The sequence below is a fragment of the Scyliorhinus canicula genome, chromosome 4 (genome assembly GCF_902713615.1).
Source record: "Scyliorhinus canicula chromosome 4, sScyCan1.1, whole genome shotgun sequence".
NCBI classification, from domain to species: domain Eukaryota; kingdom Metazoa; phylum Chordata; class Chondrichthyes; order Carcharhiniformes; family Scyliorhinidae; genus Scyliorhinus; species Scyliorhinus canicula.
Genome location: NC_052149.1, coordinates 44470834 through 44488245, shown reverse-complemented (window position 1 = coordinate 44488245; position 17412 = coordinate 44470834). Strand labels below are relative to the sequence as shown.

Below are 17412 nucleotides of genomic sequence, written 5' to 3'. Positions count from 1 at the left end.
TGGATTATGACACATTTGCCCTGTATCTTATATTAAACCTGATACAAGGTTCAAAAATGTTCCAAAAACCTTTTTGAGCAAATTCTGTGGCATTATATTTTAATTGACTGTGGACCATTTGAAAGAGTACAGGATCAAGTGGCCAAATACCCATTGTTTGTTATGCAATTACAGCGTACAAAATAATTATTCATATGGCCTAGCAACACTGTTGCATCTTTTGAGGTGTTCTATAGATAAATCTTCAATTCCTAGAATATATTAAAAATTCGACAACGCCTTTTTATCTCAAGAGTCCTCACCAATTACTGGCTTTTATACTTGATTAAAATGCTTCAAACTATGACCTCTGCATTTAGTCAGCAGGGCAGGCCAATTTGTTGCCAAGCTACATATATTTGTTTTATTGTCGACTATGATTTGATTTGAGAAAAGTATGTGATGGAGAAAAAAAAGTAGAAACTTTTTTAAAGACGCCTTCAATACTGGGATGATATGGACATACTGACCAGTAAAATACAGCATTCTATTGGTTTTGTGATAGGAAATGATCTATAAAATTCATATTGCCAAGAGTTGCTAGTTCAGAATGATAGAAAGTTGGTGCTGACAAGTTAGTGCCTTCGATAGATCAGCTGGTAGAGCAGAGGACTGTAGAAGCCAAACTCCGGAAATCCTTAGGTCACTAGTTCGATTCCAGCTCGAAGGACGTTTTCTTTTGGGCAGCACAGTGGTTAGCACTGCTGCCACACAGCTCCAGGGCCCCGGGTTCAATTACAGCCACGGGTGATTGTCATCTGTGGAGTTTGCACTTTCTCCCCATGTCTGATCGGGTTTACTCTGGGTGCTCTGGTTTCCTCCCACAGTCCAAAGATGTGTAGGTTAGGTGGATTGGCCATGCTAAATTGCCCCTTAGTGTCAAAAAGATTAGGTGGGGTTACTGGGTTACGGGGATGGGGTGGAGGTGTGGGCATAAGTAGGGTGCTCTTTCCAAGGGCCGAAGCAGACCCGATGGGCCAAATGGCCTCCTTCTACACTACATTCTATAAATTTATTCAGTAAGCAATTTAATTGGAGGTCAGAAGTTCTGACAACTTGACTTATCTTCTTGCCTGTCTTCAGACCTTTCTAACAAGCCATGGATATTTTGTATAATTCTGTTTTGCTTTGAAATACTCTAAAGTATTAATAGTTTTAGACAATTTAGGGAAACTGCAGTGATTTATTTTCCTTATAAGGAAAACCCAGGTAGACCACTGAATCACTGCAGTAATACAAGAACAAAATTGCTTAACGTCGTTGTGGTGATTGCTACATCACTGTTGCTCAGGAATGATCATTTTAATGTACCAGCCATTTTATGAGGATTCTTTTAATAGTGATGTGATGTTTATGTTGGGAGGAAGCTGATGGATCAAGGGCGCTATATTACGCTCAATAAGTCAGCTGAGGAGAAATGATACTGAAGTTATAGACGGCTTCCACAGTTTGGTATGGCTGCAGTTCTGAAGGATAATGATGCTGACAATGGATCTGTATTAAGATGTAGATCTAATGTAAGAGTATTGTAAAATGTTCCAGTGCATTAAACTCTCCTCTTTCGAATTGTACAACAATCTTTTTACTGATGTCTTCAATTATATTTAGGTGGATGATTTCTGTTTTAAGTTTATGAAAATATTTACATAATTTGGTTCATAATTTGCAGATCTAAACCCAATGCCCACTGAAGAAATTGTACACATGTTTAACGAACTCCGCAGTGATCTGGTGTTGTTGTATGAACTGAAGCAGGCTTATGCCAATTGTGAATATGAGCTTCAGATGCTGAGGCATCGGTACGAGGCTTTGGCAAAGGCGGGGACAAACAGCTTGGCATCAGATGGTTTTGGCATTGATGGACAAATGGGAACTGTGGGAACCAGTTCTGAAGAAATTAAGGGGGAAGGAAAAGATCAATTCATTGATGTTGTTGGAGCTGCACCTCTCACACCAAACTCGGTAAGCACTGATTGGAAATATCCAGCAAATGTTTGATTTGACATGGCAAATCAAATAATAATGTTTACTACAGAAATTACAAATAGTTTTATTGTATTAATTGTATTAAATCAGACTTTCTAACTCGTGCATTATTAGGTTGATCTTTAGGTAAGATCTTTATAAAACTATATGTAAAAATTGTTTTACATTCCGTTCCTACAAATGTCTATGTGTAATTATTATAAATATTTGAACACCGTTTTTAATGTTAATGGTTATTATTATTGGCAATCTGTCTTTTCAGTCATGAGTTACCATTCTTCACAAATATCTGCTGCAAAGCATATTGTTCAATTTCAGCAATGCCTGATCAATATTAACTAACCAGGTGTTAGACAAAGGAAGACTCTGTCCTGTGATTAGACCAGAGTTATCATGCCCTGTTTAAAAAAAAAACAAACCATTAAGTTACTTCAGAATGATCACTACTACTGCACATAAAACTAATGAAAAGCCGTGAGGTGATTGTGCTACAAATGGCAAATTTAGTAATACCAGTTTGTTGCAATGTGAATATCAGAACAGAAGTAGCCGTTCATCCTGTCAAGCCAGCTCCACCATTCAATACCATTATGGATGATCGGATACTTCAATGCCTTTTACACCCACTATCCCCATACCCCTTTATGTAATAATAATCTTTATTATTGTCACAAGTTGACTTACATTAACACTGCAATGAAGTTTCTGTGAAAATCCGCTAGTCGGAATACTACGGCACCTGTTCGGGCAACTGAGGGAGAATTCAGAATGTCCAGTTAACCTAACGAGCACGTCTTTCGGGACTTGTGGGACAAAACCGGAGCACCCGGAGGACTTGCACGCAGACACGTTCATCATAAATCTGTCACTGTTTACCTTAAACATACACAATGACTGAGCTTCCACAGCCCTCATCTCGGTTCTAAGTGGCGTCCCCCTTATTTTGAAATAGTGTCCCCCTGGTTCCTGACTTGCAAACCAAGGGTAACAACTTCCCTTGAATTTAGATTATGGGTGACATATTTAAGGTATTTAAAATAATTTAAAAAAAGATTCAATAGATAAAGAGAAAATGTTTCCTCCGGTGATGGAACTCAAAATATATTGATATTGGGTAGGCTGTTCATGAATCTCAGGCAGCGGGGCAGCACGGTGGCGCAGTGGGTTAGCACTGCAGCCTCATGGCGCTGAGGTCCCAGGTTCGATCCCGGCTCTGGGTCACTGTCCATGTGGAGTTTGCATATTCTCCCCGTGTTTGCATGGGTTTCGCCCCCACAACCCAAAAAATGTGCAAGCTAGGTGGATTGGCCATGCTAAATTGTCCCTTAATTGGAAAAAATGAATTGGGTACTCTAAATTTTAAAAAAATGAACATCAGGCAGTAGATTTTCACACAAGAGGGTCGAAGAAATGTGAAATTCTCTCCTCCAAAACACTGGATTCTGAGTCCGTTGAAATTTTCAAGATTGGCATCAATAGATTTTTTTTTTAACGAGGGAACGTTATTCAGGAATGTGGAATAAAGATAGGGAAATATGGGTGAAATACAGATCAACCATGATTTAACTGAGCAGCAGATTAGACTTGATTAAGTGGCTCACTCCTGTTCCTACACCATAAATGAAACCTTTAGAAAGATAATCATTGAAGTCTGAATTATGGAACTTGTAGAATGTTCTCATCAGGTGTCAAAAAGTATGAATGGTAGGAGCTCAGTTTAAGTTGTAGCTGATAGAAGTATGATATTAAAAAAAGAAACTTCAAGAGAAAGATCACTACTATTCATGAACAAGAATTGAGTGCCTAATATCCATGATGAGGCAGTTGTGATAGAGTTTGCAAAGCATTTATTTGCACATTGCTTCCTTGGAGTGGTTGTGCGCCACAAAAAGAAACTTAGAACGAAGATTCTTTTAAAGTCAGGATAACTAATTGCTGTGGAATCTTGAATGATGGCATTTTAGATGCAAGGAGTAAAAGTTGAACATTAATTGCTAACCAATTATCAAAGAAACTTTGGTATGTAGTGGTATCGTTTTTTTGGGGAATTGTGTTTTTATTGCATTTTCATATTTTGCAAGCAAAAAGTTCTACGTTATCATAAAATCGTGCTAAAACCAATAATTACATTTACAAGCGAGCATCTTCATAACAACAATTGTGGCCGTGACCCCCCAACCCCCTTTAACTGGCATACATGTTTTACATTCCTAATATGGCCAAGACACACGTTTGCAGACATTTATATACAATTTGGTTTCGGCCTGAGCTTGCCATCGGACCGCTCCCTTGCAGCTTTGTCCCTCCAGCTCGTACCTCGCGTTCCTTTTCATTGGCCTTCACCTCCTCCTGCCCTTTCCTTTTTCCTTTTCTTGACCCGTTGCTCGCCCGTGTCTCCCCTCCCTCTCTCCCGCCTTGCTCTACTGGTTACTGGCTACAAATAGATCTTGAAGCAAGTTCGTGAACAGCTCCAAATCCTATGGAAGCCTTTTTCCAATCCGCGGGTGGCGCATTTTATGTTCCCCAGCCTGAGAAATTTCGCCAGGTTGGACAGTCTGCAGCCCTGGATGGTGCTGCTGGTCGTCAGCCAAGCAGGATTCTCAAGTGGGCAAAGGCTAGGGTGTCAGCCCCCCCCCCCCCCCCCCCCCCCCCCCCCTCCCCATGAAGGTCTAGCTGAACTGATACCCCGAAGACCATTACATTTGGGCATGGCTCCACCCTCACTCCCACAACCTGGACATGGCCTAGAAGAAGGACGTCCAAAACCCAACAGGCCTGGGGCAAGCCCAAAACATGTGGGTGTGGTTAGCCGAGCGACCCTTGCACCGTTCGCATTTGTCCTTCACCCCCGGGAAGAACGCACTGATTCTAGTTCTGGTTAGTTGTGCTCTGTGCACCACCTTTAGCTGCATTAGGGTCAGTCCTGCGCAAGTGGAGGTGAAGTTCGCCCTGTGTGGTGCTTCGATCCAGAGTCCTCCCCCTAGCTCTGCCTAGTTCCTCCTCTCAATTTTTCCTCCTCTCATCCAGGAAGGAGGGTGCTTACTCCAGCCATCACCCATACATGTCCCCTCCCCTTGGTCATCCACATTCAGCAGTTTTAGAGTGAGTGTCCTGGTATCTGGGGTTACATCGTTGTTTCTTTGCAGAGCAGGTTTTTGACTTGAATGTATCCCGGGTCGTTCTCTCTTTGTAACTGGAACCTCTCCATGAGTTCCCCAGAGTTGCTACTCTATCTTCTGTGTCCATGTCCCTAACCATCAGTGTCCCCTCACCCTGTCTCCACCTTTTGAAGGTGGCGTCCATTATTGTGGAAGTCAGCCTGTGGTTGTTACAGATGGGGGACATGGTGGACATTTCAGTTAGGCCGAAGTGTCACCTCATTTGGTACCATGTTCAGAGATTGGCTGCTATCTCTGGGCTCCTCGTGTATTTGGCTGCAGAGGGTGGAAGTACGGTTGTGACTTGAGCTTGAAGGGATGTCCCTTTGCAGGAACTCTCCTCCATCCTCACCTACTCTGCTGTAGGTTCGGAAGGGCCAGGCCTCTCACATTTCACCTCTTTTGCAGGACCTTCTTTTGGATCCTTGGGCACTCCGCAGCACAAACGGCATGATTAACCCGTCGACTGCATTGAAAAAGGCTTGGGGATGTAAATTAGGAGGGATCTGAATAGGCAGAGGAACCAGGGCAGTAAGTTCATTTTGATCGTCTGTATCCTCCCCGAGTGGGAAAGTGAGTCCCACCTCTGCAGGTCTTTTTTAGCTTCCTCCACCAGACTTTTCTGGTTCCATTTATGGATCCGGGTCCAGTCACGGGCTATTTGGATCCCCAGATAACGTCAGTCCCTCCAGCTCTGCCCCCCCCCCCCCATATGGGTTCACAGGGATGATCTTGCTCTTACTTCGGTTAAGCTTGTCGCCTGAAGGCTCCAAACTCCTTTAGGAGTTTCATTATCCCTTCCATGCTGGTTGGGAAGGTAGAGATGTGGAGAAGCTGGTCATCCTCATAGTGTGAGACTCAATGCTTCCTTTGGGTACCTCCACCTCTTCGCTGCTCTGAGGGCGATTGCCAATAGCTCGATTGCCAGAACAAACAATAGCAGGAACAGTGGGCAACCCTGTCTCGTGGCTCTGAGCAGCTGGGAGCATCTAGAGCTGGTGGCGTTTGTCCGTACTCTCGTCGTGGGAGCACTACAGCAGTTTCACCCAGGAGGTGAATTGTGGCCCAAACCCAAACCATTCCAGTACCTCTGAGGTACTTCCATTTAACTCAGTCGAAGCCTTTACTACAGCGAGGGAGATGATCACTTCTGGTGTTGGTCATTGTCACATTCAGCAGACGCCTGATGTTCGATGTCGGCTGCGTGCCCTTAACAAAGCCTGTCTGTCCTTCGTGGCAAGCAGCTCTCCAGCTGCCTTGCCAGGGCCTTCAGCAATTTCTTTGCTTCCTTGTTAAGGAGTGATGTGGAGATGCCGGCATTAAGGAGTGAGATGGGCCTATAGGACCCGCACTTCATCGGCCTTTGTCCTTTTTGGGTATCAGCGATATTGAGGCTAGGGCCAGTGTTGGTGGCAGGGTGCACTTTACTCGTGAGTCTGTGAACATCTCATGCAAGTGTGGGGCCAATGCTGACGCAAATATTTTTTAGAAGTCCACCGGGATTTCATCAATGCTTTCCTTATCTCCATGGAGTTGATACACTCCATGACTTCCACAGTTCTAGTAATACTTCCAGGCTGCATCCCTTATCATCTCCCAAGACCGGCATGTTCAGTCCATCGAGGAACTGCTTCATCTCCTCCCCCCCCCCCCCCCCCCCCCCCCCCCCCCCCCCCCCTCCAGGGGTTTGGAGGTGTACAGCCCTCGGTAGAAGGTTGCAAAGGCTTCATTGACCTTTTCTGGCACAGCAACTAGACTGCCGCTTCTGTCTTTAACCTGATTGGTTGACTTGTGGCTACTTGTTTCTCAGCTGGTGAGCTAGCAGATGGCTGGTCTATTTGCAACCTTTTCCACTGTCAGCAGTTCCACAGTTGGGGCCGTTGAGTATCGCCGGTCCACCTTCACCCTCTCATCCCTTTTCACGCCTTGAATGCAATAAGTCCCCCCCCCCTCTTATCACCGCCTTCAGCACCTCCCAGATGTGGAGGATGTGACATCCCCATTCTGGTTCTTAGTAACGTACCCGTCTATTGCCTGTGATATCCAATCATGAAAAGCCTCATCGGCAATGAGGGCCGTGTGCAGCCTCCATGGGGGATGTTGAGCCCGGCCCACCTCCATCCTCACATCCACATAGTGTGGAGCATGGTGGGAGGTTTCAATTACAGAGTATTCACTACCCCTGGAAGCACCAATTTTTCCCATTGCAAAGCAGTCAATCCTCGAGTTCACCATGTGGACCTGGGAGAGGAAGGGAAATTCCTCATCGGTCCACTGCTCCCCTCTGCTCCTTTAAAGGTGTTCACCTGCTTTGCCATATTCATTAGTTTCCCCAATTTGGGGTCCTGTACGCAGTTCGTCACTTGATGTTCCAGATGACTATCCTGATGAGGGGGTTTCTATCCTGTGGGGAACTGTGCCATGACCTCCCCTTTGCCCGTGCTTCCCTGCTCTGGCATTCCCACTGCCCCCCCCCTCGCTCCGGAGTTGTTGGCGGGAATGACCTGTGGGCTATGTCCATCTCCAGGGGTTTGGGAAGCTCTCCCTTCTGACCCGGTTACATAGCATCTGTGGGGTTTCTGCCTGGACCTCTATCCTCCCCTTCAATGCCCCTTGCGGCACCACCAATCTTGCCACTTCTGTTTCCAGGGAGGTGTTTCGATCATTCTAGTTGGTCACCGCTTTTTCTAGGGCCCTGTTTGTTAGCTCCTGTGCTTCCAGTTGGTGATCTGTTTTCTCTAATGCCACATTGAATGGAGCCAGGGCGTTCAGAACCGCCTCCTTCACTGTTGCCATCATTTCCAGCTTGATGGCATCTCTGTTTCTGGAGCTCCTGAGTCAGGAGGTCCATCCACTCACTTATCGGTAGATAGTCCGGCGTGGGTCCCGGTGGCCTCTGGTGTGGCTGGCTCCCACTTGCTCCTCGTGTTTGCCTTAGTCCCATTCCTCCTCTTCAGGCTTTGGCTGACTCTGCCACCTGGAGTTCTTGCCGATCATTTCTAGGTAGTTGTGTATGTCTTACGAGAGGGTGGGGATGGTTAAACATGTCAGGTGGGCTATTTTCGCATTCAAACTGCTGTTTTTCTGAATTCCCAGGGGAAAGCCACCTTCCCTGTATGTCTGCTCAGCACATCCCCCTCACCGAAAGTCCAACTCTGTTGTTTCTAAGACACAAAAAATGATCGAACAGCCTCTCTTTTTTTGCGAAGGGAAGGATGGAAACAATACCGTTCTATGACACTGGGTTCTCCGCAATTCTCTTCTCAGTTGTGGTGAGCAAGCTGACTTCTCCCAGAATCCTCCTCCGTCATTTCTCACTGTTGCCCTCTGTTGGATGCCCTTTCAGGAATAAAGTTCTTAAACTGGCACTTCTGATGAGGATTACAATCAAAATTGTGCTCATTTTGAGAAGTGTTTCTCCCCCCAAGTTTCTGCTCAAACCTACTTCCAATCACCAAATACAAAGTCTGTCACAGACCAACACACTCGGACAGCATTATAAAACAATGCTTTTTCATTTTAATTTTTGATTTTAGAGTGGGAGCAGCTTAAAATTAGTTTAACATTGAAAATAAGCACTTTACATCAGTGTCCATCACATGTGAATGAAATTATTTTAAATAACTGAAAATTATTATTAAAAAAAACAACAATTTTCCATTTAGATTGAGCTTGTTCCGTAGTAAATTAGAAAAAAACTCATTCAGAAAATACCTATTTAATGCCCTTGTTCCCAAAAGAGCCAGCTTAATTTTTTGGAACATTTTCAAAGGCCTGCAAATGAGCGCAATTAGCAGGAACTCCCAATGGCGATTAATTCACCCTGGGGACATGGGCAGTTTATGGAGTCGGCTGCTGGTGCGACATTTTTAAAACTCATGCAGAAGATTTGAGAAATTCAATTTTGCAACCTTTTGCTCAGGTAATGCTGATTTCGGATGAATTGTGTTGGGGGAAATAACAGGCGCACATTCAAGTGGAAATTTCAGGGTGTGGAAATCATGTTTAGTTTTCATTGAACTGACATTATAGTTAAAGTTGTGTTTGTGCTGATTAGTTAAATTTAGCAATATTCTAATTTTCTGGTTGCTCCACTATTTGAACAAAAATTATCTGCTGTCATAAGGTAGTGCGCAGGGCATCACAAGATTTATGTTGTACTTTTGTGATTGAGCAAAAGTGTCATAGTTGGTTTAATGGGCAATGTTCTATTAACTGAATAGGAATCAGGAAAACACTATTTCCATTCCCTGAAATGCTTAAATTTGTCTCCAAATACAACTCCACACATCTTACAAATAACAATTATAGCATATATTTTTTAAATGATTCTGGATGGGGTGAAACAACTTATCCATAAAGTTAACCACTATATGTGAGAAGCACCTCCAAGAATATTCCTCTACATAGCCTCGTATCTTGCCCTGTCACCTGAACTTGAGCTCTCCTGTATCCTTTGAGCTTGTGTTATGTATCTTTGGCCTGCCTGAATGAATCAATTCAACTAGGTATTGGATGACAACTCCTAGAATGCACCATTGTCACTCAGGTGGACTGTAATTCCCAAAATGCAGCTTAGGACACTATCTTCTGATGATGAGAACTTGGACCCTTTCAAGTTGTATTTGACTGCCTTTCAAATGCTGTTTCATATTTATAATATCACTAGCCCTTCCAGAGATTAATCTTATTTTTTTCTTGAAAGGTGGAATTAAAGTATGCTTCATAACGCTGGAAAATGTACCATAAAATGACAATCTAAATTTTATAAGGATTATGCCCAAAGATCCTTTCATGAAATCAATTTGTGCCTTCATTACTTAATCACCTTCAGTCATTTTCTGTTCCACCGCTCTTAAAACTACACTGTTGTCTACCTCAGATTTTACCCCTTACAATAAAAGTGATTGATGAATGTAACTGCACAACTGTGTCCCCAATGCACTTTCTGTCTCTATGTGACTTAAAGAACAAATTCATTTCTGTTTTTGAGTTTTCTAATTCTTTGAAGCATTTAGCTAGCTTTTGTCAATTTTCTAAGTTGACATGTGCTGCCATAGAAAAGGTTCAAAACCTAGCATTGATTCAGTATGCTGTCCTGCTTCAATGAGCTGTTCTGTAGAGTGTTAACAAGTTTGTTTGTAATTTGTTATAGAGGCGAGCTTTAAGATCTTGAAGGTTCTGAGTGAAAGCCAAAAATTAAGTCTGAGTTGCTAAGTAATTGTACACTTAACAATGGTGTTGGCAGACAACATGCGGGTGTTAAAAGCGCACAGAGATTACAGAAAATGCATGCATTTTTTGGAGGGAAATATAAATTTTAAAAGCTCAAAAGACCAGATCTTTTCAGAAAGCTTGCATTCCTTTCACCAGCTGTAACAACTTCTGCTATTGCCAACTGTTCTTCACCACAGAATGGAGTAACTTCTGTTCCTTGTCTGTCACTTTTGCTAACTATTTTCAAAAGGTCAAATTCAACTTAGCTCCATCTGTGCTTTCAATCTTGTGTGGTTCATCCAAGAGAACCAGTATTGGATAAGACTTAGTGTGTGCAGCAGGACATTTAATGTGTACTTTGGACTTCTCAATTCTCCCTCTGTGTACCCAAAAAGGCGGCAAGTGTGGCGACTAGGGGATTTTCGCAGTAACTTCATTGCAGTGTTAATATAAGCCTACTTGTGACAATAATAATAATAAAGATTATACTTTTCTTATTTGGTAATATTTTCCAAGTGCATGGAGAAGATGTACTCCAATTAGTTTGCAACCATTGCAAAGTAGTCATATATGTTTTCTCAAAATTGCCTTGTTATCTTTCATGACTTTGGACACACCCACCTTTAGTGAAGCCACATGTGCAGTGAGGAATGGTTGGGAGTGGACCATATACCTGATTCAAATATAAAGTTTCATAGTTAAGTCTTTTGATATATTTAAAGAATATTAATGGATCCCTATTATACACTTTTTATCAATCGGCATAAAATCAGCAGAATGTCACTTTTGAAAATTTGGGAATAGTGGTTTCCTGTAGGGCATTTTCTATGGTGTACAAAATAGTTAAAATGTTAAATACATTTCTGACCTTTACTGGCTGATTAAACAATGAGGATGGCATTAGATTAGAATAAGACTGAAGGTCAAACCAATTCACTGTACAACCATTTTAGAGTGCTTTTAAAATTGTTTTTAACATTACCTCCTTTCTCTCTACCCCCCTCCTCACAAAAATGTAATATTGCTAGTTCTTTGAAAATACAAGAATTAACCTAATCGTGGTAGCTTAGTAATTCCTTAACATTTGAGAACTGAAGATGCTTTTGAAATGCCATTTGTAGGACTTTAATCCTCTTTCCGAATGCCTAGAAAGTTGACTTTGATTGTGGTGGCCCAGAAGGAAGGATCTGCTAAGGGACATGTGTTTGGATCAATCTCTGTACATTCACAATTGGGCTTTCTTGGTGGATGGGAGAAAGGAAATGGTAGCTCATGCAGGCAGTGCTTAACATGTTATCTACATTGAGAGTGGTGCAAGCAGAAATCTCCCAAGTTGTTCCATCCCAACTGCACCACTGTTTGACCAGGAAAATGAGAACTCTGCAAGTTTAAACTCCCTATTATCTGATTGTCGGTTAGAGGGTATCTGTCAAACTAGTGAGATCTTTGAGAGTTCCATGAAGATCAAAAAATCTCATTAAAAAACTTTGACTCTGCCCTTTTAAGCTACAGTTCTACCTCCCAACTGCAGCCCCATTTCCAAATTCTCTTCCCTTATTAACATCCTTGAAGGTATTAGTGTCTCCCATATTCATGCCCATCACTCCTGTAACCTCATGTTGAATTTTACTGTCATATTTCTGCTGCTTCCACAGCACTAAAACCAGAGTTATAAATGACATCCTTGCCTACGGCGCTGAGGACCTGGGTTCGAATCCCGGCTCTGGGTTACTGTCCATGAGGAGTTGGCACATTCTCCCCGTGTCTGCGTGGGTTTCATCCCCACAACCCAAAGATGTGCAGGATAGGTGGATTGGCCACCCTAAATTGCCCCTTAATTGGAAAAATAATTGGGTACTCTAAATTTATTTTAAAAATAAATAAATAAAAATAAATGACATAGAACATAGAACAGTACAGCACAGAACAGGCCCTTCGGCTCTCAATGTTGTGCCGAGCAATGATCACCCTACTTAAACCCACGTAACCCGTAACCCAACAATCCCCCCATTAACCTTGCACTACGGGCAATTTAGCATGGCTAATCCACCTAACCTGCACATCTTTGGACTGTGGGAGGAAACCGGAGCACCCGGAGGAAACCCACGCACACACGGGGAGGACGTGCAGACTCCATAGAGATCCACATCCTATGTGACTGTCCATGGTAAACTATATTTCCTCATCCTTCTTAACCTGTCTGCAATCTTTGACATAGTTGATCATAAAATCTTCTTTCTCGCTATCCAACTGAGTGGGACTGGCCTTGCCTGTTTATATTCCTTTTATAAAAATAAATTTAGAGTACCCAATTTTTTTTTTCCAATTAAGGGGCAATTTAATGTGGCCAATCCACCTAACCTGCACATCTTTGGGTTGTGGGGGTGAAACCCACGCAGACACGGGGAGAATGTGTAACATCCACACACAGTGACCCGGGACTGAAATCGAACCCAGGTCCTCAGCGCTGTAGGAAGCAGTGCTAACCACTGTGCCAACGTGCCACCCTGCCTGTTTATATTCCTATTTAACCTGTCATAGCCAGAGAACCTCCTGCAATGGCTTCTTTTTCAGTCTCGCATTGCTGCTTCCGTATCCCACATATGGCATAATCGGAGAATATTAGACTCCGCAGGTACACTGGTGACACTCCGATCTACCTCACCATCACCTCTCCCAACCCCTGCATTTCATCTGACCTGGCACACTGCTTGTCTGACATCGAATATTGGGTTATAAGAACATATGAAATAGGAGCAGGAGTAGGCCATACAGTCCTTCAAGACTTCTCCACCATTCAATTAAATTGTGGCTGATCAATTTTGGCCTCAACTCTACTTTAGTGCCAGTTCCTCATAACCTTTGACTACCCTATTGTTCAAAAATTTATCTCAATATATTCAATGACTCAATACCATAGTTCTTTGGGGCAGAGAATTCCAAAAATTCACAACCCTGAGAAAATGAATTCATCCTCCTCTCCATCCTATTCTGAAACAGTGCCCCCTAACTCTAGATTGGGTGGATACATACTCAGTGTCCAACATGTCAAGCCTCCTTGAGTCTTAAGTTTTTTCTGAACTCTCATGAGGCTAACTGACCTATAATTTTCTGCTTTTTGTCTTACTATTTTCTTGAATCTGCAGTCACTTCTTTTAAGACAATGAATATCAGGTCCACAGGATTTATTAACCTTTCGTACCATTAGTTTGCCTAGTACTTTTTCTCCAGTGATAAATGTTTTAAATTCCTCCCTCCCTTTTGACCCACCCCCTGATTTTTCTGCTATTAATAGGATGCTTTTACTCTGTTCTATTGTGACGGCAGGTACAAAATATTTGCTAAATGTCTGCTATTTCTTTGTTTCCATTATTAATTCTCAATCACTGAGGGACCAACTTTTACTTCAGCTCCTCTTTTCCATTTCGTACTAGGTTGAAACTCTTGTCTGTTTCTATAGTTCTTATTAATTTTCTCTCCCAATCTATCTTCTCCTTCTGTTTCTTTTAGCCTGGGAAGGTAAGTTTCTTTGAAAGCATCAAAAGATGGAAAGCTGTGCTGTATGGCGAAATCGCCAGCAAAACTCCCATGTCGAGTGAGAGTTCATCTTGTTTCTCTAATGATGAAATCATGCAGTATATGGTCCAGTCACTAGCATTTCCAAGTAGGCAAAGGTCATGAAATAAAATCTTTACAGGGAAAAATGTTAAATGCAGCAGTGCAGTGAGTGATCTTTTTGACTGTTTAAGGTATCAGCAGACGTAATATTCTAGATGAAATGCAAACAAATTCATGATGACTGTCTTGTATCCCAGATGAATCGACACTTGAATTGGGATCTCCTTTAATTATCATTAAAGTCCACAAGCCGCATTCTCACCTTCATTGTTTGATCCACACCAGCCACCTTTGTTGTTCAACATGTCAGTGTTGAAAGATCTTCAACTTTTGAAGAAAAAAGTCATTTTGTACAGCACCATAGTTGCTATACATTGTTTTACTTGCTGCTGTTTTTATGATCACAAGTTTCTAAATTTCAAGAGTTAACCTGGAGACATCGCTAACCATACAAATGGTTTGAAGCATGCTATCTTACATCCTGATTTTTGATTTTACAGAGGAAGCGAAGAGAATCTGCATCAAGCTGTTCTTCAGTAAAGAAATTGAAGAAACCGTGAACTGGTTTGAAAGGCTAGGAAGTGGACAAAATGTGGTTAAACGGATCTTTCACCACATAGCAGCTATGTTCCTACATTTTATTCAGAAAAGACCACCAAAACTCCAGGAAATCAGGGGCCGTGAGCACTATTGATAAATTATGAGGCAGTGGTTAGGAAGTAACAAATGCTGTGTCCATCATATCAATCAAAAACTGCTAAGACATTTCCCGTAGAAGTTCTACCCTAACTGATCCAGAACTTCATTAATGAGGCATATTTTAGTCATGAAAAGGATTGCACTGCTTTTAATATTTGTATGATTATGCTTTCTTTGTAGGGTTTTGTTCTCTTTGGTACAGGGCAGTGAAACTACCATTGAGTGGAGACCACTCGCATGACCTTATTTTTATTACTATTTTTCATTGTGAATAATGAAAGGCTGCGGTTATATGCAGTATCCAGTTACTAGTAACAGTGTTCAAAAGAAATTGCAAACATTTATTGTAGTCAAGAAAATATCAAAATTGAATAAAGGATTTTAAAAACACTTGTTTGTGGTATCTCACCATTATTTGAAGTTGGTGCTGGAATTCCCTGCTGGATTATGTAATCATGTGTTTAGAGCAATGCTGGTTGGAATGCTTTATACATCTTGTGCACTTAATGTTGTTAGCATTTCCTTTAACATTTTTGTCAAGTTTATAATATTGGTCTTACTTGCATCACTCTACCTGGCACACTACTTCCGTCATGTTTTTCCATTGATTAAATTAACTCTTCCAGACTTGGTTTTCAAGGTATTTTAGGCTACTAATCTCTCTCATTTTGTTTCCAGAATACATAATATATATATATATTACTTTTAATATTTAAAAAATGTTTAAACTTTATTAAACATATTAATGGAATTCTTGTAATAAACACATGAAATGCTGGAAAAACTCAGTCTGGCAGCATCTGTGGAGAGAAAGATTTACTGTTTTGAGTCCATTTGACTCTTCTTGGAGCTGAAGAGACTGGAAATGTGATAGGACTAGAAAATAGTTTATTAAAGCAAACTGGGTGACCACTTTGCTGAATATCTTCACTCAGTCTGCAAGCATGACCTCAACCTACCTCTCTGTTACATTCAATTCACTATCTTGCTCACATTTCCATCCTCTGACTACTACAATGCTCCACTGAAGCCCAATGCAAACTGGAGGAAAAGCACCTTCTTCTGATTCGGCACTTTACAGTATTCTGGACGTAACATTGAGTTCGACAACTTCAGGCCATGAATTATGTCCTTCATTTTGTTTTTTGTCCTCAAACCAAGGGCCAGACTGTAACTTGTTCTTTTGTTTCACTTTTAGAAGGTGCTAACCCTTGATCTGCTATTAACGCAATCTGTTTATTTTTGCAAAATATATTTTATTTGTAAAATGTACAAGCATTTCAAAGTGGCCATCACACAAAGTGCAATAATATTCAAATTGTCTACATAGATCAAATTGCAATCAGGTGTTTCAATACGTGTATATGTTCATTGTATACATTCAATATGTACATGTTCTGTATAATTACCCTCCCTTCAGCTAAATATGGCTGGAAGATCTTCAAGACCGTCTCCCATTGTGCCTCCATCGCAGCTCCCCCAAGCTTTAGCGCATTTCTTGGCACTCCTTTTTATGCCACTTTTAACACCTGTCTTCATCTTTAACACTACCCTTTACCACACCCTTTGATTGGTGTCCATGACATTTTTGTCATTTAATCTCTCCTGGGCTCCAACCTATCCCTGCCTTTCTGTTTTGCTCACCCATTTATCTCTTCCTGGATTTCCCAATGCATTTGCCTGCTTTGCCTTCAACTTCCTCTCCTGGCCAAGTGTCTTCTCTTTTTGTTTTTTTTTGGAAAACTACATCACATTTGAAAGGAGGTGTGCTTTAGTATATTTTCATCTGCTTGGAAGGAAGGAAAAGTGTTGGGAGGGGCTGCACAAGAGAAATAAAGTAACTTGGAATGGAAGCGATGGGGAAACTAAATGTAGGGTATGGGAACGCTAAGGGGATATTGGAGAGGAGAAAATGAAGGAGAGAGGATGGTGCTGAGGAGGTGGAGCACAAGCAGGTTGTTGGCTGATTATGTCCAAACCTCATATTCCCTAGAAAACTGAATTGTGCTTGGCTCGGAGTTCCTGGGACCTGAGAGTATTAACAGGATCCAGGATCTTTCAACGTTGGGTTGCTGGAGACTGAATATTAGGACCCTAATCCAAGAATTTCTTTAATCCCTCCATCATATTTGCTCCATCATTATCCCCAATAATTTCACACTGCATGCCCTCATACTATCATATCCCACGATCTGTTTTATGTATCAATTTTTTCCCAGTATTACCTCAAATACATCAGAAACATAATACTGTTGCTGTTAATGTACATATTCATCTTTGCTTTAATTAATAATACGTTTTTGTCCAAATAGGCACACAATCCTGGTATTAAAATTAGAAAATATTCAATGTTATAATTCTATGTAATAAAGGAGAACAGGCCGGCAGCAACAGGGAGGGAGGGAGGGATTGTTTTGGGGGAAGGGAGAAATGTGTATATGTGTTTATTGGATATGCCGGATGGTTATCTATCCTTTTTGTAGTTACTGGGGGGGGGGGGGGGGGGGGGGGGTCGGTTTTTGGGGTTAGGGTGTTTCTCTTTTTGTTGTTAATATTGTTTTCTTGTTATTTTCAGTTTTGGATATGTTTTTGAAAATCTCAATAAAAATTATTTTTAAAAAATAAATAATAATTCTATGTAATAAAAATGCAGTTTGTTATTTAATAAATGTCACAATTTATACAACATGTGGAA

At 41.6% G+C, this 17412-nt stretch overlaps 1 protein-coding gene across 6 annotated transcripts in view; it reads left to right on the top strand.

The window, feature by feature from the left end:
* The window catches only part of dmap1 (DNA methyltransferase 1 associated protein 1), a 79964-nt gene extending 64856 nt beyond the window's left edge, over positions 1-15108 (top strand). For all 6 annotated transcript variants that reach the window (XM_038794138.1, XM_038794139.1, XM_038794137.1 and 3 more), the window contains 2 exons: positions 1709-2001; positions 14519-15108. In XM_038794138.1, the coding sequence (XP_038650066.1) occupies positions 1709-2001; positions 14519-14578 (353 nt within the window). In that variant the 3' untranslated portion in view covers positions 14579-15108. The remainder of the gene's footprint in view (positions 1-1708; positions 2002-14518) is intronic.
* Positions 15109-17412: the final 2304 nt, after the last annotated feature.